Source organism: Hevea brasiliensis, chromosome 12 (assembly GCF_030052815.1).
Source record: "Hevea brasiliensis isolate MT/VB/25A 57/8 chromosome 12, ASM3005281v1, whole genome shotgun sequence".
NCBI classification, from domain to species: Eukaryota; Viridiplantae; Streptophyta; class Magnoliopsida; order Malpighiales; family Euphorbiaceae; genus Hevea; species Hevea brasiliensis.
The window spans coordinates 23111239-23137482 of NC_079504.1; the positions used below are offsets into that span (position 1 = coordinate 23111239).

The 26244-nt window shown below is 34.5% G+C and overlaps 1 protein-coding gene across 6 annotated transcripts; it reads right to left on the bottom strand.

Annotated features, from left to right (window-relative positions):
* Nucleotides 1–3218: 3218 nt before the first annotated feature.
* On the bottom strand, nucleotides 3219–25557 carry LOC110658429 (chaperone protein dnaJ 10). Of its 6 annotated transcripts, none has more exons than XM_021816048.2 (11): nucleotides 25343–25556; nucleotides 25046–25153; nucleotides 24612–24671; nucleotides 23902–23984; nucleotides 22218–22377; nucleotides 9512–9641; nucleotides 8214–8372; nucleotides 7582–7760; nucleotides 7400–7480; nucleotides 7155–7313; nucleotides 3219–3710 (listed from the first exon to the last, which is right to left on the bottom strand). In XM_021816048.2, the coding sequence occupies exons 2-11, from the start codon at nucleotides 25130–25132 to the stop codon at nucleotides 3648–3650; spliced, it is 1161 nt and encodes a 386-aa protein (XP_021671740.2). In that variant the 5' UTR covers nucleotides 25133–25153; nucleotides 25343–25556; the 3' UTR covers nucleotides 3219–3647. The 6 variants fall into 6 exon arrangements, with proteins under 6 accessions (XP_021671740.2, XP_021671739.2, XP_021671738.2 ...); XM_021816047.2 differs by having other exon boundaries at nucleotides 25046–25158; XM_021816046.2 differs by having other exon boundaries at nucleotides 25046–25213.
* Between the last annotated feature and the right edge of the window lie 687 nt (nucleotides 25558–26244).

A 26244-nucleotide genomic window follows, 5' to 3' on the forward strand; every position in this document is an offset into this window, starting at 1 on the left:
CGAAGGAGTAGGGTATGACAATTTAGGTGTAATCAGATCAATGATAGCTCACCGGCACTGGAATCGAGTTTTTGACCCGGTCTAGGTGTCCGGTGGGCTATCCCTAAAAGAGATCGTGTTTACAGTCGATCCTAGCGTTTTCAGACGTTCCGGACACATTACAGGTGTTTGATTTGGCAAAGGTAAATCCGAACTTTAAGTTGTTTATTTTTGCCTAATACTTGATTTAGAATAAAATTCATAAAATATTCATGGGTGATTGAAAAATTATGATTATTATTGCAATAGATTTATTACCTTGTTAAGGACTGCGGGAAAAAATTTTAGAATTTTTAGAGCCTGTTTGAGTAATTTTTATAGAATATCAGTTTTAGGGGCAAAAACATAATTTTTGATTTGATGAGATTTTGCTTGGATTGGAGGGGCCAGGAGAGGCCATGTGTTGTTGATAAGATATGGAGATGAGATGTGCAATTTTAGAAGTGTGCTTTGAACTACTTTGTAGTTTGGGTAAGTTCTAGATGCAGGGGAGACTTTGCTGGATTTTCGGCACAACTTAGGGTGTTTTTGATCCTTTTTAAACTTGTATTGAGACAAATATATTAAATAATTATAATGAAATTATCAGGTGAGTCGGGACAGCCTTTCTCCTCCGCCTAGCCGCTGCAGTGACCTCGGTTCAAGTCTGTGAGTAAAATATTAATTTTAATTATAATTTTAATATTATTATATGTTCAGGCATGCTCATGCATTACTTATAAATATGTATCTATGTAGTTAAATACTAGGCACATTTTATATTGTATTCTTAATTGATGAAGTGCTATGGATGTTGTTTGTGATAATTTGGAGCAGTGTGCGTGCATTCGTGTGCGTGTGGTGTGTGGCATTGGATATGGATAGGACGGGTAGACGCAGCTTGAGAGACACTCGCTGGGACTCAATCCTTTATGGATAAGTCGAGGTAGGCACGGCTCAAGATGATCTTGCTAGCCCCCGCATTTAGTTTATCAAGCAAAAATCTGATTTGAGAGACTCTCGCTGGCAGAGATTGGATTAAGAGAGCTGTATAGGGGATCAACTCCTATATATGTATTGTTTGAACATTATTGAGTGTGTGAGTGCTCCAAATTACCTATTTACTATTATGATGTGATGTGTATGAAAATTTTGATAGTGTTACATTTGACTTCTTAGGATGCATTAGCTCTAGGTAGCTATAAAAATTATAGTTAAAATTGGTATTTTACTATCTGAGTCGAACACTCACTCCTATTCACCTTATTTTTTTAGGCTACAAGAGGATTACTTTTTGTGACTAACCTGCTCCTCTTCTTCGTAGATCAATTAGTAATATCTAACGTATTTTGTACAATGTAGCCAAACTTTAGACTCTGCATATGTTAGGAGTATTTTAATCAATTTGGGGACTGTAATATAATATTATGTTAAATTTGTAAGAATATTAAATGCATGCATGACTGGATTGAATGAGGCATATTAAATGCATGCATGACTGGATTGGATGAGGAAACTGAGCTTCCATTGGATTTTATGATATTATGACTATGTGGAGAGTGAGTTGAGTTCCCCAAATGATTATATATTGTGCTTACAGGTCGGGCGAGTCAAAGACTCTGTGTTGTATGGTCCATGTTATGGCCGGATTCTGTCCGGTTGAATTTTTGAAATTGAACTTAAAATGGGCTTTAGAATTGAGTTAAGAAATAGTTAGGCTTACTACGGGCCTCGAAGGCTTTAAGCTAGTCCAGGTCCTAGTATCGGTCTAACCCATAAGTTAGATCGTAACAATTATTTTATTAAAAAAAAAAAGATAAGATGTATGAAACACATTCAACTATTCATCTTGTTGTAAAATCTCTGTTCTTTTTCCATTTTTTTTTCTCAATTACCAACCACTAATTAGATAATTTCATTTGTAAAATAGTTGACAGGTTAATAAGTTAATTTGAAAATCTTTAACTTTCAATTACAATAATTTTTTTAAAATTAAATTAAAATTTAATAAATTTTATAAAAAAATGTAATTTAATAATTTTTATGAAAATTTATAAAGTAAAATGACCGTATTTGATAATAACTCATATAATGGGCAAGTATTTTTGAGTAATTGATATGATTGAATTCTGTATTTAAATAATATATAATTAAATTTAAAATAGATTTAAATTTTAAAAATAATATTAATGTAAGATTTTAATTCTATACGTTAAGTATATGTTATTTAAATTGTTTCTATAAATAATTAATTAAATATAATATATATATTTATAATTATATTTATAAATTTTTATATATAATACATTAAATAAATAAAATTTCAGTATTTAATAAAATTATAAAAATTATACAATATAAATTATTAATAAAAATGTTTTTTTATATATTATTAACTAAAATAAAAAAAAATTAAACAAGCTTAAAATTATTCAATATAATAATAATTAAATTTAAGTAAAACAAATTTAAATATTATAAATACTAATTGAGTTCATATAAATTGATTTTTGTATAAACCCTCTCTCTTGCCATATCGACTTTTGATATTTGCCTATACTTCGCCATTAGTCCATTAACGTTCCTATGTTTTTTTTGGGAAATGTAACCAAACAGCATTTTATAATTCTTTTACCAAAAAATATCCATTGAACAAAAATGGCAACGAGGAGTGTGAGATAGAGATACTCTCCATTCCTGTCTTATAGGAGTTCAGTGTTGGAGCGAAAACTTCTACATCGGAGAGCGGGACGAGTGAATTTCCCCGCGAGAAGCTTTTTTTTTTTTAATTTATTAATATATAATATAAATTTATTTATTAGAAAATGAAATATAATTAAAAATACAAATTTTAAGCATTATTTTATTAATACATTTATTTATTTTTTAAAATTATAATATATAAATATATAAAAATAAATTATTTTTAATAAAAAATAATAATATATTATCACGCGAGGCAAGTTACAAAAATTTAAGGCAAAGAAAAGATCTTCTCATCCCCCACCCAAATCAAGATCGGGAAGAATAAATCAGATTCAGAAACTTTTGCCATTAGATAACCCCAAGGCATTCAGTGGAAACGGCAACAAGACATTGTGGACACGACAATCATTTTTTCCATCGCAATTATCATTCTCCAAGCTTCGCTCCCTTTCCTCTCTTACATTCAAGTAATTATACGTTTAGGCATCCTTCAGTGCTGGATCAAATGGCGACTCCAATATTGGCTCCATGACCAAACTAAAAAAGTGTTGAGTATACTTATGTCTACTTAACAACAATAACACACAGGCAACCGAGGAACAAATATCTAACCAAAAACCTGAACCTAGATGTCGAATCAAAACAGACACGTTACAGCAGCCATCTAAAGACTTACGAAAAAAAATTATAATCATATCTCTGTATAAATGGTCGTCTTTTATACTTATATCGTTAAATGCCTGCTACTGCCGTATAGAGGTTTGTTTTCCAGATCATCCACCTGAAACAAATTCCACAAATGCAAACCCAACCCCCTTCCTTGATGCACACTATTATGACATGCATACTAGCTTTCAAGCAATGGATCTCGCTTCTCCATCATCAGTCACCACCCACTGAATGTTCTGCTGCACCATGAGGTGCTATTGGCCAGGGGTAGTTGTCAACCCGGGTGCAGCAAAGTGTGCATTCTTCACATAGGGGTTCTATACCGTCCAGTAATTTTGTTAGTGTACGAGAAATGATAAATCAAATATCATCAATGACAAATGATGGAAATTAAGATGAATAAGATTTTATTCTCCATGATCCCTCTCCCGTTCCCTTTTCTTTTAAATGTAAAGAAATGTGGAACATGTACAAGCAATTGTTGGAGATTAAATTGAACACTAAAAATTTTTTTGTATTTTTATATCAAGAATTATTATAAATTTACTACAGTATTTATTTATTTACTTATTTTGGTTAGGCAATGCTAAACCTCAGGTTTACTACAATTACACAACCAGAACCACCAGAGCCAAGGCCCAGGTGGCCAGGCCTCATCTTGAAGCATCAACTTGAATGCTTCCACATCATGATGGATGGTAGAATGTGTCCATGTGCACTTGTGTCTTCAGTGGTCGAGTTTCTTGTAAATATTCCTATTTTGGTAATTTAGCAGTTTAATTAATCCGGACTCATTATAAGAAAAAGGTGGGTAAGTTTCCATGCTGGGCTGGGTGCATAAAGTTAACATGTGAGTTTAAGAGGCAGGGGAGGTTGGAAGGGAAAAAGAACCAAATGAAAAAGGATGGAGAAATATGACTTTAAGAGACTGTTAGGATCCAAGATCACATGGTCCTAACCATAGTGATTGGGAAGTGTATAAGTTAGGAAAAGAGGGAGAAAGAGAGAGAAAGCAAGGGAAACATAGCAAAGGAAAGGAAGAAGAATTGTGAGATAAGATTAAGAGAAAAAGAAATATTTGTATTGATCTGTTATTCAATGGATGAATATTACAATTCATATCTCCTTTTTATTAGCTAAACAACTGTAACTGTAAATTAACAACTAAAGACTCCTCTAATCCCATAGTCCATTCCGAGAGAGACAGCGGAGGATAGAATGGAAAGGTTCCAAGTTTGCAAGTGATTATATTTGGACGAGAGTTTAGAAATGAAGCTCCTAAAGAGAAGAAAGACAAGAAAGTCGAGAGGAGCCAGCTTGCACCCGTGTTAGTATCAGACAGAAATGCATATCAGAAGAGTTTAAAAGAATTTAGAGTAGGAGTTCAAAGAGAAACTGGGAAGAGATTGCGTCTGATAGCACTCTAGCAAAACAAACTCAAATAAACTGTTTTATCTCATGCATCTTTGGTTGATAACGATGAATTAATAAATATCTTCTCAGTGAATAAGCTCAAGCAGCATGTAACTTTTGTGCTTGTAAGCAACCTGTACTTTGCTCAAGATTCTACATCAGACCCAAGCAAACTCAGAACCAATCAAAAGAAAGGTGGATTGCAGGAGACCAATCAAAGCCAGCTCCCATCAAAACTGGACGCAACGATTAACTAGAAAGCTTGCTGTAGACTCTAATCTCATGGCCTAGGCAGCTGAATGGAACAATACAATTTCTAGAACAAGCTGCTAGAACATAGGAATTCATAGACAAATTGTCCAAATATCAAGTTTGTTGGCATTTCCTTCAAAAGAGAGAAAGATGTACCCATACTGAGGCCAATGCATTTAAGTCTTAGAAATGATTCACAGTGAGCAGTATTCGGTTCATACCGAAAAACCCGACCAAACCGAATTAATTCGGATCCACATCGTTTTTAATTTTAGATGGTTCGGTTTATTCGGTTTGGTTCGGTTTTGAGAGGAAAATTTTCAATTAAACTGAACTGAACCGAACACTAATAAGATGCATCATTTAGTTATTAGGGTTGGCCCATATGAATTAAAAATCTTTTTTCCTCAGCCTTACTCTTCATTTTCTGAAGCTTCCTTCCCAAATAGTTAAGCCCTAGTTCCCTTTCCCTTTCTCTCTCAGTTCTCTCTCCCTTTGTCCGCTAGACAATGACTCCACACCACCTCAAACTGAAACCAAAATCACTCAGCCCTCAGGTGACAGATCTGCAATTTCTTCTTCTTCACCTTCTGTTGCCGCCTGTTTAAAGCCACCCTCAAACCGAAAACACTTGGACCACCTCTCCACACTGCCCCCAACACTCAATTTTCATTGAAGCCCTCTGTTTGCGTTGAAGCTGTTCTTCTCTCCTTCTTGAAGCTCTGTTCTTCATATAGATTCTTTCTAATTTTGAGTATTTCATTTCAGTTTGCTGGGTAGATTCTTTCTCTAATTTTGAGTTCTGGTGAATTTTAAGCCTAGTGTTTTATAGAAAAAATGGGTCCTGATTTTATGATTGATTTTCATTTTGGCTGTGTTACATGTAATTATGTTTTGATTCTTGCTTGCTGTTGCTGAATAACGTTCCAGTATTTCTTTTCTCTCCTTCCTCTTTGTGTTTTGCTTTCTGGGATCTGTGTAATTTGTTGATTATGGATTGATTTAGTTGGGTTTACTGCTCGACTGCCCGTTATTGATTCTGGGTTCTGTGTAATTGCATCTCTGGCTTACAACTGATTGGACCCACAGCATGCATTCTGGTAACAGTCTATAGTTCAAAGTTAGATTTCTGTTTGCTTCTCTTGGCTTTGCCCTCTTTAATTATTTCTTCTACCTGAAAATTGGTTCAAATTGGCCATAAAAAGCAAGTGCATGTATCATAAGACCATTGGAAAAGAAAATTGGCCAAACAAATTGAATTGAATCGAATCGAACAGAACCAGTTTGGTATTCTTAGAGGTTTGGTTCGGTTTATAATTTTAGAGAGGTTTGATTTTAAACCGAACCAACCGAATGCCCACCCCAAGAAATGATATGTCAGTCCATTTTCAAAATCTTGAGTATTGCTCTTTCACGTGTGAAAATAGGTATTTAAAAGCTTCTGATTATTTAACTTGATACGTTGATAAATTCTTCTAAACTTATCATAAATTTTGCAACAATTGATGTTGATAGATTGCATCTTTGGTTGCTAGGTACAGAGTTTTGTGAGGGGTCTGAACCTAAGTGTGACATGCACACACAGAGACGGGAACAGAAATGATTGGACTGAATAGTTACAGAGACGTGCAAAGGCACATGCACACAAGATCAGAACACAGCTCCCTTCATAAGGAGTTGTAATTTGTTGATAGAACGGGTTTTACACGTTAACAGATGCATGTACAAAAAATCTTCAATTTTTTTTCTTGAGAGAGTCTATAATCCTGGTGACTGGCAGGAAAATGGATTGCCAATACACAGTTTTAAAAAGATTTTCATTCTGAACTGACTTCTCAAATAAACTGTTTATTTGTTACACCCTATTTTGTATCCATATTTGACCTTTTTTGAACTTTCATAACCAGAAATTGTTACCTCAAAATAGATTTAGCTGTTGCTGAACTATTAATATTAACTTTGTTTAAACATGGATTACAAAGTTTTAACACCTACTGAAATAGATGAATTTGCTCAAACACCAACAGAATAAACAAAAAGAAAAGGTTTGAATGGATCCTTGTCTGAACAATATTCTATGGGAAGAAGGAACATACCTGCGATGCCAATATACTATAAGATGGCTCTTCAAGATTTATAGATTTTGGTGAAGTATTAGGACAAGATGTATCATGGCTTGGTGCACTTCCATTCAGTTTATGTGAAGTACCATCTAGCGCAGTGTCGCTCTCACTTCCATTAGATGACTTCACTCTCTACATGCACACAAGTTTCATAAGTTCCCGGTACTTAATGGATTGGACATTTATTTTAGAAGATCTTGCAATGAATATGCAAACACCTGGAAGATTTTACCAAGAGTTTTCAACCCTTTAGCTCGTGCACATAACTCTTCTTTCTTGACATTGTTTTCTTGAAGTACCTAAAATAAACAAGTAATAGATTATCACCAAATGATTTAGACCTGGTATCTAATTCAATTTCAACCAACAACCATTAATATCTAAGGACTAGCAAAACAACCGTATGACAAACACGAGAAAGAGTGGCCTCAATATCAGCCACATTAAGCTTCCACAAGGAATCAATCATCAGCTTCTTGTGGGATTGCATGTATTCTTCAAGCTCTTCCTCAGTATAGTTTCCCTCTGCACTAAGCTGCTTCTTCATATCTTCCTGTAGCTGTATAAGTGCAATGGCACCTAGCACCACCAGCAAGGAAAAATAAATAAATACAAAGCCTACAAAGTTTTTTTTCTCAATAAAACTTTCGAGCAACAAATGTTTGAATTAATTTTTGCTAATATCGACCTCCACTGAGATTTGTAATGTTTGTGGCCAAAGGGAATAAACCAAGGTTTAGGATGAATTAACCTTTTAAACCAGCCTTTTTAATGAATCTCAATTACACAAACAGTATAGGTACGAGGATGATACGTTTACCTTAAAAAGAAACCCACATAAACATGCACCACAGAAACAAAGCTCAGATACACACTTGGCATGTGTTGAGAATACTTCCAATTAATATTGCTTTATATATTAGCCAATCCTGAATAGTGGTCATCCAAGAGACAACAATGCTTTTGCAAAGTCCAAAACATTAACTAGATAGACATGGTTATTGGCCACCAAAGCCAGTGGTGTCTACTAACCTGTTGCTGCAGTTACTTGGGATTTAATGAAGTGGCCTTTGTTTCTAAACCATTCAGCAACAAATGGCACACCCAGATATATTGCTTTCTTTCCAAGCTCTTTGGCTGCTTGTCTTGCATAGATATATCCAATTGTATTCAACATACCAACACCATATGCTGTAGTAAACAGGATGCAAAATTAAGTAAAAGCAGTAGTTTGCCAATCATAATCCTACAAAGGTATATATACTATGTACAAAAGATAAGAAGAGATCACTATGAGACACAGATTGCTCAGGGTCCATCCCAAAAGTTCAATCCTTGATTCTTGAATGAGTCATTGACCAACAATTGATTCTTGAATGAGTCATTGACCAACAATTTTCACCAACTCTGACTCTGCTTGCATTTGGATATGGAAGCCAACAATAGTTCGTATTCCATTGACAGTAAGCCACAATTATAGCATGGTCAAAGAGTTATTCATTAGAAAAGTAAAAGAATGAGTTACTCATTAAAAAAAGGAAAAGAATGTGGATGTGAAAGAAGACATTTTAATAAAAGGATACAAACTACGAAATTAAATTGATGGTATTTCAATTGTCTATTCCTAAGTGAGGTCAGGATGACAAGCGGGCACAACTGCTAACTTGGAAGTTACCTTCTCTCATGTTTCTACCGCTTTCCCAAAGGGAAAGTCATTTTCCCATCCTCAAGAACTGAAAGAGGTAGCGTGCCTTCTTTCATATGTGAATTTCAGGTCAAGGAGGACAGTATTGGCAAAAGTATATTACTAGGGAAAAAGGGTGAGAAACTAATTCTTCATTTTGGCCATATTCAATTGGCATATTGTTGCCTGAGTGTGCTGTAAGAGACCAGTAGTGCATTCAATGATCCTTTCCTCTCCATATCTTGTTCCTGTTAAAATAAGCGAAGCATGCCTTTCAACTTCATCTTTTCTTTAGTAGGAGAATCATGAGCTTTAAAAGGAATACCGAAACCTAGTGTGCAAGGCAAGTCTCTGAGTCCACGGCAGATGATTGAAGAGTCCAACATATACAAACCAAATAAAGGTATTAAACCACAGCCTAAAACTTGTTGGAGTCACCTACGTGTATCTTTTTTCTCCTTTTTTTCTCCCTGTTTAGGATGAAACATTTTTCTGCAAGCTATTGTGGTATTACATCACCTTTTGCCACTTCATGTCTTCATCTGACATCATTTTGGTCTATCTCTTCCTTCTTTGATCCTATTATTTAAATCCACTTGCTCTTCCTCTCACCTTTGTGCAACAATTTAGAGAAAATGATAATTACCTGCATTTGAGAGCCTAGTTACATCAGCTTCAGCATGATTAATGAATTCCTCTTTGTTCCCTTGTACATACTGATTGAGTCGATCTTTCAATATCTGTACAAGCTTTTCTTCTCTCTCCTTCTGAACAACCTATGGGAAAACAAGTTGGAAAAGGCATTGGATGATAATGAAGATTTATAAAGAAAGATTATAGGTAAACATAAAATTCTTCAAGTAACACGCATGAATACAGCATGCCACTATTTTCAGTTTTACATAAACTGAACCATAGTAATGTTGCAAGATTCTTCAAATATAGATCTCTAATTAAAACCACAATCCAATTTGTGAGTTTTCTAGGAAAACAAAACAATGTGGATGCGTCATTTTTATAACCAATAGCAATCCAACTGATCAAATATGTGCGACAAAAAAGGGTCCAAGTTTTTTCACAATTCTGGGGCATCACAATTTCTTAGAACAACCAGATGATGAAACCCAATGTGTTTCCAAGTTCTTTTTTTTTTCTTTTTGGTAAGGACAATGCACAATTATACAACCATTTTTTCCAGACTGAGGTTAATCATGAGCAAGACACAATTTTGTTCAGCCATTGGCACAGATATATATTCAGAAGCAACTTCTCTACCCTTTAACCATTCAAGACAGGGTGCATTTGCACACTAGCTTGGTTTAGGACCTAAGAAAGTGGCAACGGTTACAAAACTCTCCATCAAAAAACCCTTTGAATACATTTGGTTTGCATCGAAAATGGAATAGAACGTCTTATTCCAAGATTTCCATTCCAAGCTTATTTTTTAGATAATTAAAAATAATTTAATGAAAGTCTTGAGAATATACTAAAAATAGATATCATTTTCACCAAATTCAAATTATTAAAATGTAATAATATTACAAAAATTTCGATTCCTTATATGCCAAACAAGAATATGAAATTGCATTATAGGAATTGCATTCCATTCACAGATTTAAAATTGCAGTTGCGGAACACAGCTGCAATTGCATTTGCATGTAAAAGAAACGAGACCATTGCGGCCGTAACATAACTGTCAAGGCCTATACATTGCAAATTTATCTGTAAAATTTGGAAAATATATTAAACAATTGGATATTCAAGAACGTGAATAAAAGGGGTGATCCAGTGCACAAAACATCCCACACTTGTAGGCTTGAAATCGAAGCCTCCATGTCACAAGTTGAGTAACTTTACCATTACACTAAAGCCACAATACAATCAAGAACGTGAATAAAATTAAAAATGCAACTAACTAATAAGTATAAATACATCAAATCAAAACATTCAATTGTAGACACCATATTTTGATCAACCATTAAATTCACAACTTGTGTAATTAATATACAATTTTCTCTTTAAAAGCTGTAATGCAGTTTTAATTTCATAAAATGTTATGGATTTCCGATCTAAACATTACTCGATGTCAACAAGTTACTTTGATTGTGGCCTGATCACAGGTCTCCTTTCCGAACTCAGTAATGGTCCAAGTTGCTTTCCAAATAAATGTTTCAAGATTATTCGATCTCATGCATATTTATGTTCAGTTGTTTCCCAATCTCTTCATCGTGTATTCATATATTCAAGTTTCAGGATTATCTAATCTCATGCGCTTTTTTGTTTGGTTGTTTTTCGATCTCTTCGTCTGTTTGTTTTGTTCTGATCAATACTTGATCTCCGGATAATCTGATCTTACGTTCTGTTTTCTTTTCCGATATCAATAAAATTGTGTTCGAATACCTCAAAATTCTAAATTGCGATTAGTCTTGCGTTCAGTTATCCGGTCTTAATTGTGCAAACACTTATTTTAATAAAGGTTAATATTTTATCCGATCTCTTAAGTAATTATCCAATCTCAAAAATATGAGATTGCTCATGCAAAAAGAGTTATATTATTTATCTCAACAACTATGTAATTACATTCATTCAGCGGGCGAGTCTTCTCCAGCCCAATCTCCAGTTACATTGTCATTATTTACTCCCTCCTCTCCCTCCGGCTCGTCCTCGCTCTCAGCTTCAACACCCGAGGCAAGCTTTTCGAGCCAGGTGAAGTCCTCTTCGGCTTGACCAGTTCGACTAGGAAATCACTATGGGCATTCACGTAAGCACCACCTTCCTTCACCAGAGCTTCATCCTCTTTTGCTTTGATCTCTTCGGAGAAATTAGCAAGGTCAGAAGCTCGAGACGCCCAGGCATCTTCAAGTTTCTTCCCTAGTCGAGTTGTCCTCTCTTCGTGAGACCTCACTTGTCCCTCCAATTCGATAATCCGTTTATTCGTAGTAGAGAGTTGGCTCTTCACAGCTGCCGCTCTCAGCTTCAACACCCGAGGCAAGCTTTTCGAGCCAGGTAAAGTCCTCTTCGGGATAGCGCTTGACCAGTTCGGCTAGGAAATCACTATGGGCATTCACGTAAGCACCACCTTCCTTCACCAGAGCTTCATCCTCTTTTGCTTTGATCTATTCGGAGAACTTAGCAAGGTCAGAAGCTCGAGACGCCTAGGCATCTTCAAGTTTCTTCTCTAGCCGAGTTGTCCTCTCTTCGTGAGACCTCACTTGTCCCTCCAGTTCGATAATCCGTTCATTCCCAGTAGAGAGTTGGCTCTTCACAGCTGCCACATCCTGGACCGCCTTTGCAATCTCCCTCCTTAAGAGGTAGGCCTTTTCCCTGAGCATGTGTTGGTTCGCAATCGCCTCGAAACTCAAGCTCATCGTTTGAGTGATGAGATCCTCTATGCTCTTTGAGCCCATCCAAATTCGGTCTTCAAAGAAGCAGATTGTAGCACCCAAGACTTTGGCTAAGTCAGTGTTCTCTCGTACTGAGTGGTTCCTCTCCAGTGATTGAAGCAAGACTTGGGCACCTCGGGAGAATGGTCGCCCGGCCGGGACTGCTTGCCCTGAGAATCCACTCTCTGCAGCCGAAGAGACCGGAGGTTGGGAAGGAGACTCGACAGGTTGAGTGAGAGGCTCTGCAGTGAGGATCTGCACCTCCGAAGTCGGTTGCTCTTGAGTTCGGACTGAGGAGCTCGGCACTTCCACCTGAGCCAGTCTCTGAGCCTCAGCAGTGACAGCGGCAGCGGCAGCGGCAACAGCAGCAGCCTTCTTCATTTCCATCACCTTCTTGGCGAGCTCTCTCTTCCGCTTTCGAGTTTCTTTTGCAGCCTCACCTCTGGCCATGTCTGCATAGAAAAGCAAGTTAGTGAGATTGCCAGAACTAAGAGACTAAAGATTTGGGCTTTACCCTTCCCGGGGCCGAGATCAGAGAGTTGCAGCAGGATTTTCTCATTGGCGATCAAGTTCATCATCCGCCACTTCAATTCGGCCATGATCACGTCCAAGCACGAATATCTACGAGAGATCGCCTGGCTCTTCAGCTCCTTTACCATGGCGTCCTTGACATCATTCAGGACGATCTTTTTCTCAAGCCTTTCATAATTTCAATTTCATGGGATCCCCTTAAAGCCATAGGGATCTTTACTTCGAAGGACGAAGAACCAATCTTTTCAGTTTTTTAGCGGGGAAGAGAGATCGATTAAGAGCCCTAAGTTAGGCTTCACTTTGAAGAACCAAAATTCGTCGTTTTTTTACCGAGCAAGTCTGTGTAGTTCGGTGAAGACCATCACCGTGGGCTCAAGTCCTTTAGCTCAACATAATTCTCTGAAGGCCACTAGAGTTCGCTAGAAGTTTGGATGTACTTAGACGACGCAAACTCGGTGGTATCTCAAGACATCCTTATAAAATTGCTCCAGAGGAATCCGCAGCTAAGCCTTCAATTGTTCTTCATACACTATAATCAGATCTACTTCCTCGAAGAAGTGATCGGCCGGAAGATCCCCGTGACACCGAATAAGCTCAAATGAGTCAGTTGGAAGATTGAACTCCTGGCTTATGAGTTCGAGATCAGACATCCCAAGGATTGAAGGGAGTTTGTCCATGAATAGAGGTTCTCTCCCTGTAAATGAAGCCTGCTGTCGGCTCGACCCGGCAGGTTGGACGATAGTCGTAACAACTTCAGGTCACCCGCTTGGTCTAGCCTCATCACCTTCGTCAGAGCTCTAAGAAACGTGAACAGAAGGTGGGCTAACAACTATTTGACCGTCGGCGTCGCTCATTTTTAAGAAACCAAGAGAAACGTGATCGGAAAAAGATCAAAGGATTACCTGAACAAAGAATCGTCGACGGAAAAGCAAATAACCAAAAAAACCTCGCCGAAGATTTGAGAGAATTGAGTGAGAGAACGAGGGCAGGAGTGAAAATGAGAAGGGGTCCGGCCGAAAGAGTTGTGACTAGAGATAGGATAGGAAGGGGTCCGGACGAAAGAGATCTGTTGAAGAGGGTATTAGAAAGAGAGGGATCGGAAGGACAATCAAAATAATGCAAATAATAAAGAACATAATAAATAAATGAAAAGAATAAGTAAATGAATAAAATAAAATTGATTTTAAATAAAAGTCCATTTCATTTCCAAAAGATCAGATTACATCATTGGGCAGTCCTCCTCAACCCCATCATTAATTATAGATGTAACTACATTCTACCCATCTTGCTCCCACAGTTCAGACACCTCCCCATCTCAAAAGACTATTTAAGAGATACGTGGAGATCAGGAGGGTAACTCTCGTCAACTATGGTAAAGACTACAGAAAGCTCTTTGTCATCGTCGATGTCATTGACCAGAATCAAGCTTTAGTCGGAGCCCCTGAAATGGTTAGGAGCCAAATGAACTTCAAGAGGCGGTCACCGATATCAAGATTGAAATTAGCAGCCCCCTTGCTCGAGATCAATCTTTGGCTCGGACCAACAGGCCGACTAGAGATCGAAATGGTGGTTATTTCGATACCAGATTGACTGTTTAGTCCGGTTTCCTTGCCTTCATTGGATGACGTTCTCATAACTCTTTGACCGTCGGTGTCGTCCATTTTCAGGTGATAGGCAAAGAAAGTTGTCGGAAAAATATCAAAACGGTTTTAATGACAAAAATCGGCGTTGGAAATGTAAGGCATGGAGAAAGAACATGTCGGAGACTGACCAGAGATGGAAGGTGAAAATGTGAGAATGACAGCCTACCCCGCAACCCACCCCACAAAGTATATATAGGCTTGGGCATTTAATGCTTGTAGGACTCAAAGTGGCTCATCGGTTAATAAAGAATTTAATGCTTTCCCAATATTCGATGTGCACCGACTTAGACCAGATATAGAGAACGGATAGAAAAGAGATCGGAAAGGTAATAAGAGATCAGATGTGCAAGGAGAAGGAACAGAGATCGGGCGGGAGAGTATTTAGAAACAACTATTGAGAGATCAGTCAAAGGGGAGTAAGGTTAAGAGATCGGGTAGATCGAGAAGTTGACCAATAAAGATCAAAAGGTTAGGAAAATCAGAATTGCAGAAGTTACTTTGAATTATGACCCTTGATTTGTAAGATCAACTCCCCCACCGTCGGATCTAAGTTTGTTAAGCATTTGGGATACGATCCAATCTCCATCGTCCACCCGTTTGTAAGGAAGGATCTAAACCACCGGATTTGAGGCAATTAAAGCATTTTGGTACGCCCAATCCGCACCTTTGATCTCATCTGTAAGGATCAATTTTGGGACGTTCGATTAAAAGTAACAAACAGGTTCAACACCTTTCATTCTCCACCCTTTGATTCGTTCTATAATGCAAAATCCCCAGCCATTGGATTAGAGAGAAAAATGACAAAAGAGTCCTAAACTAAATTTCGGCTCTCAATTCTTGGTCTCCTAATTCTTGACTCTCAGATTTTCCACACCCTTCAATCTTGCCATCAAAAAGCTTAGCTGTCCATTTGAAGACCTCTGTTTCCTATAAATACCTAAAATCTTCACTGTAGAAGGGGTCTTTGGAGCTTAAGTCCGGAGTTCTTGGTCTTTGTTTATTCAAGATTTCTTTCAGTCCTTGACCTTTTAGTCTCCAAGCTTCAATCCCAAGTTCTTTTGTTTTTCTCCTAATTATAGAGTCACTAAAGAGGGGCTTTAGAAACGTGTTTTTTAAAGAATCTTGACTCTACAAATTCCAATACGCCCTGGTCCCTATCTTCAATAGATTTATTCAAAAGCTCAGTGGTCCATTTTCGGGGTTTTAGTCATCAGGATCCCGTCCCTGTCGCTCTCATCACTTCAAAAGGTGCTTTAGTCGGCCTAGCCCCCAGCAGTTCTATTGTGACACAAGATATCAACATCTGCTCTCCCATCACTTCTAGAGTTCTTCGCAGGTAAATGTTTTAAAATAGTTCTTATGGGGTATAATTAGGCTACGCTAGTGGCGTAAGATAGAATCTGGACTTTTAAAATGTCTAAGTCAAACTGAACTTTTAGAGTAGTTTAGGGTTAGATTGGCATACCTCACAAATATTACTGTTTTCTGTTATAATAGCATTTATGTCATTTCATTATCTTGAAAAGCATGTGTTTCTTTTTAGTAGTGTAGAAATAAAATTCGGATGATAATAAATGGTGTTCAGAGTTCGGAGGGAAAGAGGAGAGCTCAGATAGGATGGATGAGAGGTCGAAAATAATGAGTGAAAAGGGATGTTATGGGGAGTTTGATTTGATTAGAGAGAGCGAAAATAACGAGGAAGTCTTGGCATAAAGGATTAGGATCAGATTAGAGATCGGAAATGGTGAGTATTGAGGGTTTGACGAGCCAAGATGAACATGGAGAGTTCGAGTGACTAGTAAGAGATCGGAAATAAAGAGAGCAGGAAAGGAATTCGGATAATAGGAAAGAGATCGAAAAATAACACGCACATTTTGCCATTCACATTCACATAGAAATTAGAAAGAAAAACTGTCCCATTCTTTACATCATTTTATAAATATTCCTGTTTGTCGTCCTCCTGCAGTATTCAAATAATGAGAGTTCGGAAGAAAGTTCTCTCCTGGAGCTCATATTTACAAGAATTAGCATCCATTAACATTCTCTAAAAATTTCTCAAAAAGAGGGAGAGTCCTTCCTCTAAAAACAATTTTTAAGAACTTCGCAATTCATCATTATGGGTTCACGAGAGAGTCCTTACGTGAGCCTTATGCTTTATAAATTTTGTTGGATCCAATGGAGAGTCCTTCTTAGAGCCCCAACATTTGTGACCTATCTAAATATAAGGGAGAGTCCTCCCATAAAGAACACCCAAAATTAACCAACTATTTTATAAACACGTAAATAATTTGGAAGTGAATTAATGTCGATAATGCCTTATGAATAATTATGCCGATAATAGAACCTTTCTTCATTAACAGAAAGTCTTCATTAATGAAGAAAACCCTCTAGGTCATAATTAATACATCTCTTTTGAATCAGAGTCCTAATTGAAAGGAATGAAAGTCTTTACCCATATTAATCCAATTTCTTTACACACGCATCACGCCCTAGATTATTTGGATACCAATGACGAGATGAATAATGCGTGAACTGAGAGTCCTCCTCACTCATTATGAATCTCTATGAACCAAATAATACCTCTTTGAAATTAGAGTCTTAATTTCGGGGAGGGAGGAATTTAATATAATACATTTAGGTATAATAAATTTAATAGACACAATCCTAACTCATTTTAAGGTCGTCCCATTTACTCGTGTTCTTAGGAAACCCAGAATAGTGAAATATCAAACGTTCCTTTGAATATATAACAGGAACCAACATTGTAATTTTAACTCCAAAATTATCGGTTTTAAATTATAAAGAGCACATTGTTAAATTTACTTACCCTTGTTGAAACACAATGTAGGCTGCCTAACACCTTCCCCACACATATACAGATCACGAATCCAAATTTTCTGTTTTTTGAAGTGGTTAAATTCTTTTAAAACAATAAGTGATTTTCTTTAATTTCCCTCAAAATTAAAGTGGCGATTCCTCCCTTTCCACTTTGATGAGAATCGTCCGGCGACCGCAAAATCTTTACGACATCAATCAGTGTTATTAAAGGCAAGACAACCCTCTAGCACCTCTCCTGGCACCACTTCGCCTTGCTTCCAAGAGGTGACCGCCCCAACGGCAGAGGCGCCAAGCGACGAGGCAATGAGACAACACCAACAAAAATTAATAAAAACAAACCTTAAGATAACGGCTCCTCTTTTGTCACGCCTCCTTTGTCTCTCCAAGAAGACCTCTCTCTCATAGCAATTTCTCTCTCTCTCTCTCTCTCTCTCTCTCTCTCTCACACACACACACACACACACACAACAATAGCCAACAGTCAATCCTAAGGCATGTAATGCAGTATGGAAAGATAAAATTTAGGAATTATTCTTACCGTAAAATTGGGAATTTTATTCTTATGAAGTCTATTATTTAAGAATTTTATTATTTCTTAGTTTATTTTGGTTTAATTTAATATTCCTAATTAGGATTAAATTAAGATTCTAATATCCAATGTGATTGAAATTCCTAATTCTATAATAAGACCTAGGGTTTTTATTATTATTAGATAAGTTTTGTTATGACAATTTTATGATATCAATAAAATTTTAAGAATTAGTTCTCTTTTCCAAGGATTAGTCCTTGTTTTGTTCTTTGTTCTTGTTTGTTCTACATCAATTTTGGTATTAGAGCCTAAATTCAATCTAAATTTCCATAGCTTCCGCAAACTTTCAAAAGCCTTTCAACCTATGTTCTAACCTCTTTCAAAATTTCCTTCATTCTCCCTGTCAAAATTTTCATTCAGCCTTCAAAACATATACTGCCTAGTTTACTGTTTATTACCAAAAGAAAAAAATCCAATAGCCAAAAACAGATTTTCCGGCCATCTGACTCCCAAGCCCTTCTCCAACTTCCGATCTACCAATCCCTATTATTAGAAGTACCATCCGCTACCGCTAGTACCAAGTCCTTTCAAGTCGGATCAGATCCAACTCCTAAACTCGCCACAGCTTGAAATAGATCTCATGCAACTTACTTTGAGTTGTTTTGCACTGGATTGCATTCTCGGCTGCTCTCCTTTGCCTTCCACATCATTCTGCATCAGTAGATTTTGCCACAACTAAAAGGAGAAATTTGAGTTTTCTTGGATAAGGTATGCTTCTTTAATTTGAATACTATGTGACGAACCGATAATAAAGGAGTACATAATGAAATTACTAATTCTAAGGTACAATATGGGATACAATTGAAACACAGGCTGAAATCAATAGCTATTATGAACAGCTTGATGAAATATCTTATTTGATAGATTTACATAGTGCTCCTAATTATGCTCCTTACAGTTTATTTGATGCGTATCAAAATATATAAATAATCTTACAATACAGGGAGAGAGCACTTGAAGATTGTAAGAATAAGTATCATGGTCAACAGGCTCATCAACAAGTTAACGATAAAGAAGTTGAACGTTTTGAAGCATGGAAAGAAGCAAAATTATTTCAATTGAGAAAACAGTTGGATACAATAACAAGTATTGAAAATACAAAGGGAAAAAGTTTTGAAAAAGCAAGGCAACAACAAGAGAAGTTTGAATTTGAAAAGCAACCTGAGGTTGAAGATAAAAGTGAAAAGGAACAACTTGAAGAATCTAAAATTAAAGAATCCGAAGATTTGAGCATTGAATATACACCTGTTGAAGAGCCTCTTCTAAAGCAAGAAACTGATGAGGCTACTCAAGCCATGGAAACTTCAATGGAAATTAAAGAAAATCAAGTTATTCCTAATGATTTGAAGAGCCTTTCAACTGTCAATAAGCTTGATTTTATTTGTCCAGATCCTTTTAAAGATGCAAAGGAAAGCATGGAATGCTTGATTTCAAGCTTGTTATTACCATACAAGAATGAAGAGTTGATTGTTCTCTTAATGCAGTTTCTACTTCTCCCGCACTTCAAAACTCGAGGACAAGTTTTTTCCAACCAGGGGAGAATAATTCAGAATAAAAAGTTTAGAATATTATTTAAGAATTTTAATTATTATAGAATTAAAAATTTTAAAGACTTTTTATTATTTAGGAATTTTATTATTATTAGGTCTATTATTTTCTAATTTATCTTATTAAGTATTCTTAACTAAATTGGATTCTTCAATTCGTAAATAGCTTGGGATCCTCAATTCCTAATTAAGGTTATTCAAATACTATATATAGGCATAGAAGTTCTCATTATTTTGAAAGTTTTGTAATGACAATTTTATGAGATCAATAAAATTTTGAGACCAATTGGTCCTTATTTTGTTCTTTATTCTCTTTTGTTCTACATCAATTATAATGCAGAATAAGAAGTTTAGAATTTTATTTAAGAATTTTAATTATTATAGAATTAGGAAATTTAAAGAGTTGTTATTGTTTAGGAAATTTATTATTATTATGTGTTTTATTTCTTAATTTATCTTATTTAGTATTCCTAATTAAATTGGATTCTTCGATTCTTAAATAGTTTGGGATCCTCAATGCCTAATTAGGGTTATTCAAATACTATATATAGGCATAGAGGTTCTCATTATTTCGAAAGTTTTGTGATGACAATTTTATGAGATCAATAAAATTTTGAGAATTAGTTCTCTTCCCAAGGATTGGTCCTTGTTTTATTCTTTGTTCTTGTTTGTTCTATATCAATTTTGTTATCATAGTGAAAATTCGATCCTTTCACCCTTCTGCTGTGCCTTCTAAAATCCCACCCTTCCATTGTGCCATTCCAAATTTCTTTCCACCTTCACTAAATTTCTACCTTTAGTTTGTTATTAATTCAAAGAAACAGAACCATCAAGAGAAACCTAGCGCCGACAGTCCCTTCACGAAGCCATCAGCGCTGCCCTTGCCTGCACCTGATTTATTGTATACTCTGCCAAGTCATCATTGACGTCACCTGTCACATAGCACCACATCAACAAAAAGTGCCATGTCATCGCCACGTTAGCCATCCATCAGCGCTACATCATCACTGCTAGATCAAAAACAAAAAATTTGACACTCCTACTTGGCTAATTTTGATGTCCTGATTCCATTTTTAAGGTATGCTTTCAGGAAAAACTCCAAATGACTGAAATTTGCATTGTTTCAACGAGTTATGATTTTTTATTAGAACTCAATGTTGTGGGCTGAAAATAAAGGTTCTAAGGAGCAATTAGATGAATTATGGGATACAATTCAAAGAATACAAGCTGAAATTGGTGACTATTATGAACAGCTTGAAATATCTTATTTGATAGATTTATATGGTGGTCCTAACTATGCTCCTTGTGGTTTATTTAATGAGTATCAGGATATACAAATAATTTTACAATATAGGGAGAAAGCACTTGACGAATGTAAGAATGAATATTATGTTCAACATACTCATCAACGAGGTAAGGATAAAGAACTTGAAGAATTTGAAGCATAGAAAGAAGCACATTTGTTTCAATTGAGAGAACAGTTGGATACAATAACAAGTACTGAAAATATAAAGGCAAGAAGTCTTGAAAAGGCAAGGCAGCAACAAGAAGAACAACGACAGTAGCTTGAAATTGAAGAAGAAAAAGAACAAATTGAAGATGAAATTGAAGACGATCAAGCTATAGAGCTAATAATGAAAATTGAAGAAACCAAAATTGTGGCTGTTGAGCCTTTACCCATTCACGAGTTTATTTTAGAGCAAAAAGTCAATCAAGTCTCAATTGTTACTAATTGATTTCATTTGCCCAGATGTTTGCAGGAATACAAAAGAGAGCGCAAATTTCTGCAGTCATTCTTGTTGCTACCGTCCAAGATGATTGTATTGCGTGTTCTCCTTATTTGTTTCTTGGTCCTTCAAAACTTCAAAACTCGAGAACGAGTTTTTTCCAACCAAGGGAGAATAATGCAGTATGGAAAGATAGAATTTAAGAATTATTCTTATTGTAAATTAAGAAATTTAAGAATTTTATTCTTATTAAGTATATTATTTAGGAATTTTATTATTTCCTATTTTATTTTGATTTAATTTAGTATTCATAATTAGGATTGAATTAGAATTCTAAAATCCTAATATGATTGAAATTCCTAATTCTATAAATAAGACCTAGAGTTTCTATTGTTATTAGATAAATTTTGTTATGACAATTCTATTGGAACGATAAAATTTTGAGAATTAGTTCTCTTTCCCAAGAATTGGTCCTTATTTTGTTCTTTGTTCTTGTTTGCTCCACATCATTATGCTCATCCTTCCTCTCTCTCTCTCTCTCTCTCTCTCTCTCTCTCTACCCTCTACTTCTTCTTCTTTCCTCTCTTCCTTCTCCTCTTCTTCCATTCTCAACACAGTGGACAGCACCCTACACATATCGACATATCGTTTTCCTCTTTTTTTTTCCTTCTTTTTTACTTTTATTCTTCTCTTCTCTCTCCTCCTTCTCTCTTCTTCTATTTTGCTGTGCTTCTCACTCTCATCTCACACCATTTTTAAAAACACGGCAGTTTTTTTCTATTTTCTTTTATTTTAATTGTTTTGTTAGATATGTTTCTTGTTAATTATTTGATATATAGGTATTGTTAAGTGGGTATATATATATATTCTCCAGGTACTCTGATATGCATTGTGTTAGATGACTATTGTGAATTTGTGATATGATTTATTTTAGGCTAAATTTATTTTAATTCCCTAGAGTAACAAGACTCAAGTAACTAGCAATAAAGCATGATAATATTAGTAAATGCATAATATAAAAAAAAAAAAAGACATATAAAAGTTATCCAAGAATTTTAATGGAGAATAAGTGATAGAATGCAATGAAAATTTACCCTCATTTTCTCTTGCAATTTTTTAGTATCAAACTGTTCTCCCTCTGTGAAAATGTCTAGTGAAGCCATTGATGCCATGGAAAGCTGTCCTACGTAGTCTTCAAAAAGCTCACTACCAAAAAGCATAGCAAAAATTGCTGCTGGATCGATAATTGCTTCTCTACAAGTAAAAGATAACATCCAAATAAAATAAGTTCCCAAACAAAGAGAAAAGCAAACCAAGAAATTTATCAAGATTCGCATGTGTAGAAATGCTGTGAATGGCAATGGAGCAGGTAGAATAAGAATATCTGATACCGCTTGATGTAGAACTAGGAAATATAGGAACAAGAGAAATGAATTCACTAGGATAATAAGAAACAAATTCTCAAATTAAAGGAGAAATTAATTCTGAAGAAAACATTATTTTATTGTCAATAATAATCATATTAAAAGAACTACTGAATAATAAAAACTAGCCCTATTCATAAAGCTTACAACTCTAATCACATTAGGAATAGAAACCCCAATTCAAATCTAATTAGGAATATCAAGCTAATTAAACTTCCTAAATAAAAATACCAATCCTACTAATAATAGAATTACTAGATACTACGTATACTAAGGGCTGTTTACTTGTGAAAAAAAATTTTTTGTTTTCTATTTTTCATTTTCCATGGAAAATAAGGTAAAATAAAGAAAAAGCATTCACCTCAAAATAATAGAAAACGATTTTGTAATTTAAAAAATTAAAAAAAAAATTATTCATATCTTTCATAATTAAAAGAAATAAATCATTATAAAATATATTTAAAACTCATTTTATTATTTAAATTATTTTAGTATGTGTTATTTATTTTATAATAATATATTTAATATTTTTATCATTATAAATAAACGTTTTTCCTAAATAATTATTTAATTTTAATTACAAAAAGTTATAGTATAATTTTGATTATAGAAAAGTCATTATTTTTGTATTTGGAAAAATGTTGGAAAACAGGGCTTTTATTATAAAGAAAAACAGTGGAAAACAACTTAAATTTGTTTTCCAAATCTTAATTAAATTTTAGAAAACTAGTTTTCTAGTTCTCCATTTGAAAAATTGGCATTTTTTAATACAGAACTCTGTTTTTCAGTTTTCTTAGAAAACTTTTCTAGAAAACTACTCCAGTTTTCTATAAGTGAACAGACCCTAAACTTCCTAATTTTACATGGAATATAATTTCTAAGTATCCTAATATCATTCTTCTTCCAATATTAGGTGGGCTTTGCAATTCCAACCCCCAACTCAGAAGGAGGTTGAGGCAGAACTAAAGTATATTTTGCAAATTATTAGAAATATATATTTCATATATTATCATTTAAGGATACATGTATATAATTACATTGTGAATTCCATAATAGAATATTTGAGGGAAGATAATAACATTGGATAATCAAATGATATGCTCCAATGACAAATGGGCTTTTACATACTTACATGAGCACAAATTATATCACAAAAATACGTCAAAAAGTCAAAGCAAAATTGGGATGGGACAAAAATAGGATGGCTGAAAAACATCCCCACCCTGCTACCATCAATGTAAGAGGGTGCATAAAACATTTTGGAATTGGGTGAAATTTCCATCTCAAAGAAATGCATTGAATCATTATCAACTTTGAAATTCACCTATTCATAGATTAAGAACGGGGAACTAACGTTGAGATTCCAGATTTCCCATATGCATCGTATGCTTGCCGTTGGGCAGGATCACTCAAAACTTGGTATGCCTCTCCCAACACCTGAATTCAAATGAATAAAACTTCAATAAGACAGAACTAACTTTCTAATACCCAATATTTCCCATTCTGATCCTTTAGACATCAGTCTCCAATAGTCTTATCCAATCAAACCATACAAGTGATTAAAATAACATTTTCAACACACATTACGTAAATTATCAGGTTTATAGTTATGAGTTTCCATAAGCATTTCTTAATACGCTTCTAATTTCACAAGCCCCAAAAAACTGACAAAAGTTCATAACAATTAGCCATGCTTGTTGAAACCAACCTTTAATGTCAGTATGTCACTGATTTGTATAATCTCTAATTAACATTTTATTAGTAAATTGTTGGTCAAAAAATTGCAATGGAGTTTTGCAGCTAAAGCATAGAAGTTGGTAACTTGGTATGATGATCTAACTATTAAACCAGAAGTTGTTAGAAATTCCAAAGGATCCTCGTCAAAAGTTCAACTGCAATGGTTTTATTGAAAAAGAATAAGAAGGGGAAGAAAGGAAACAAATGTGGCAGCAATATGATTCAAAGGAAGAAGAACATAGCTAATTCAGTCCAGCAATATTCGCGAAAAAGATAACACCTTTCTTTCTATAATTGTTCTAATAAATTTAAAAAGCAAAACCTTACCTGAAAATTTTGTGCAGCAAGAGGATCATTGGGATTTTTATCTGGATGAACCTGTCGCGCCTGCAAAGCCAAAAAACAGAAAAAAAAAAAAAAAAAAAAAAGGAGAACAAGAAAATATTAATAAGGAAATCACAATGGCAGCAAGAAATAGCATGTATAGAAGAAAGCGTCTCTATGAAAATAGCTGCCAGAATGACAGTGAATGATCAGTTGACAAGAAGAAGAAATATAAACCACTATATATATATATATATATATATATATATATATATAAAGAAAAGCAGCAGATTCAAATCAACTACAGATCCAAATAATATGTAAATGCACGAAATGTTAAGAACGAAATTAAAATTGAGATGTCATCATGACATTCAATCGTAAAAAGGAGGATTCGGCAAAATTTTAAAAAAAAAAATAACATGAGAAGAATCTACCTTGATGTAATAAGCTTTCTTGATCTCCGCCTCAGTGGCGGTGGGGCTGACCCCAAGCACGTAGTAGTATTCCATCTCCTTTACCATTTTCCGTCCGATCGATCACCACTTTCCTTGTTGGTATAAATTTATAATAGGTATGTGCTCAAGTAATACGAGTGAAAATCACTGCAAATAGTAATCTTATCCCCAAACCTAATATCCCTCTTAAATTGGCTAACGAATTGATTTACGCGTAAGGAAGGATATAAACATTAATAGAACTAATAAATTAAAAATAATAAGAAAAGGGGATACATGTAGATAAGCAGATTCTTCCTGATCATTTGCTGTTACGGTATAAAAGCCGCGCAGGCCGATGGTGAATTGGTGATATACACAATTCGCGCAGACGCCCTTTCAGTTTTTGGCGTTGACTACCACTGCCTGCTCGAATACTCGTATGCTTTAACCGCGTTGTATTTTCGATCCCAATCGGCAATCGCAAGGCTCCTTTTTCATTTTTTTTTAACATTGTGATTAATACGAATCAACTTTATATTTAATCCCTGTTTCGTACTGTAGTTTAAGGCTGAATAAAAGTGTTATTTTAAATATTATTAAAAAATATAATTTTAAAAAAATATTTTATTATTTTAATATTTTTATAATTTAAATTAATTAAATTTAATTTTTATTTATTTTTTAATATTATTTAATTAATATATTTAAAAATAATAATTTTTTCAATAACAAGTTTAACATCAATATCAAATAGTATATTAAAATATTATATTTTAACTCATTTTATTTATTTTTTATAAATATAAAATAAATTAAATTTATTTATCCTAAGTATGAATCTTTGAAGTATCAAATAATTTATAATTATTATTTTATTTACAATATGTATATAATATTATATTTAGTCATTTAAATTAAAGTATTATTTGAATGATAATTTAGTTAATTACAAATGTTTATTCACTTAATGTTATTTTTTCATAAAATTCTATATATTATCATTAATTTAGTTATTAATTTAAATATAATAAAAAAATAATGTATAATAATAAGTTTTTAAAAATTATTAGTGTTTAAAATATTATTTAAAATTAAAATGATAAAATAATATTATATGCAAATTTAATTTCATATACTATTAAATTCATTCAAAACTTTATTTTTTAAGAAATGTATTCGATTTATCTATATTTTAT

Coding starts and splice junctions, on each gene's coding strand:
- LOC110658429 (XM_021816048.2), bottom strand. CDS start 25,132: ATGGTAAAGGAGATGGAATACTACTACGTGCTTGGGGTCAGCCCCACC. Junction 8,373..9,511: donor AACTAGGCTCTCAAATGCAG/GTAATTATCATT, acceptor TGTTTACTACAG/CATATGGTGTTGGTATGTTG. Junction 7,481..7,581: donor TTTCTCGTGTTTGTCATACG/GTTGTTTTGCTA, acceptor TGTTTATTTTAG/GTACTTCAAGAAAACAATGT.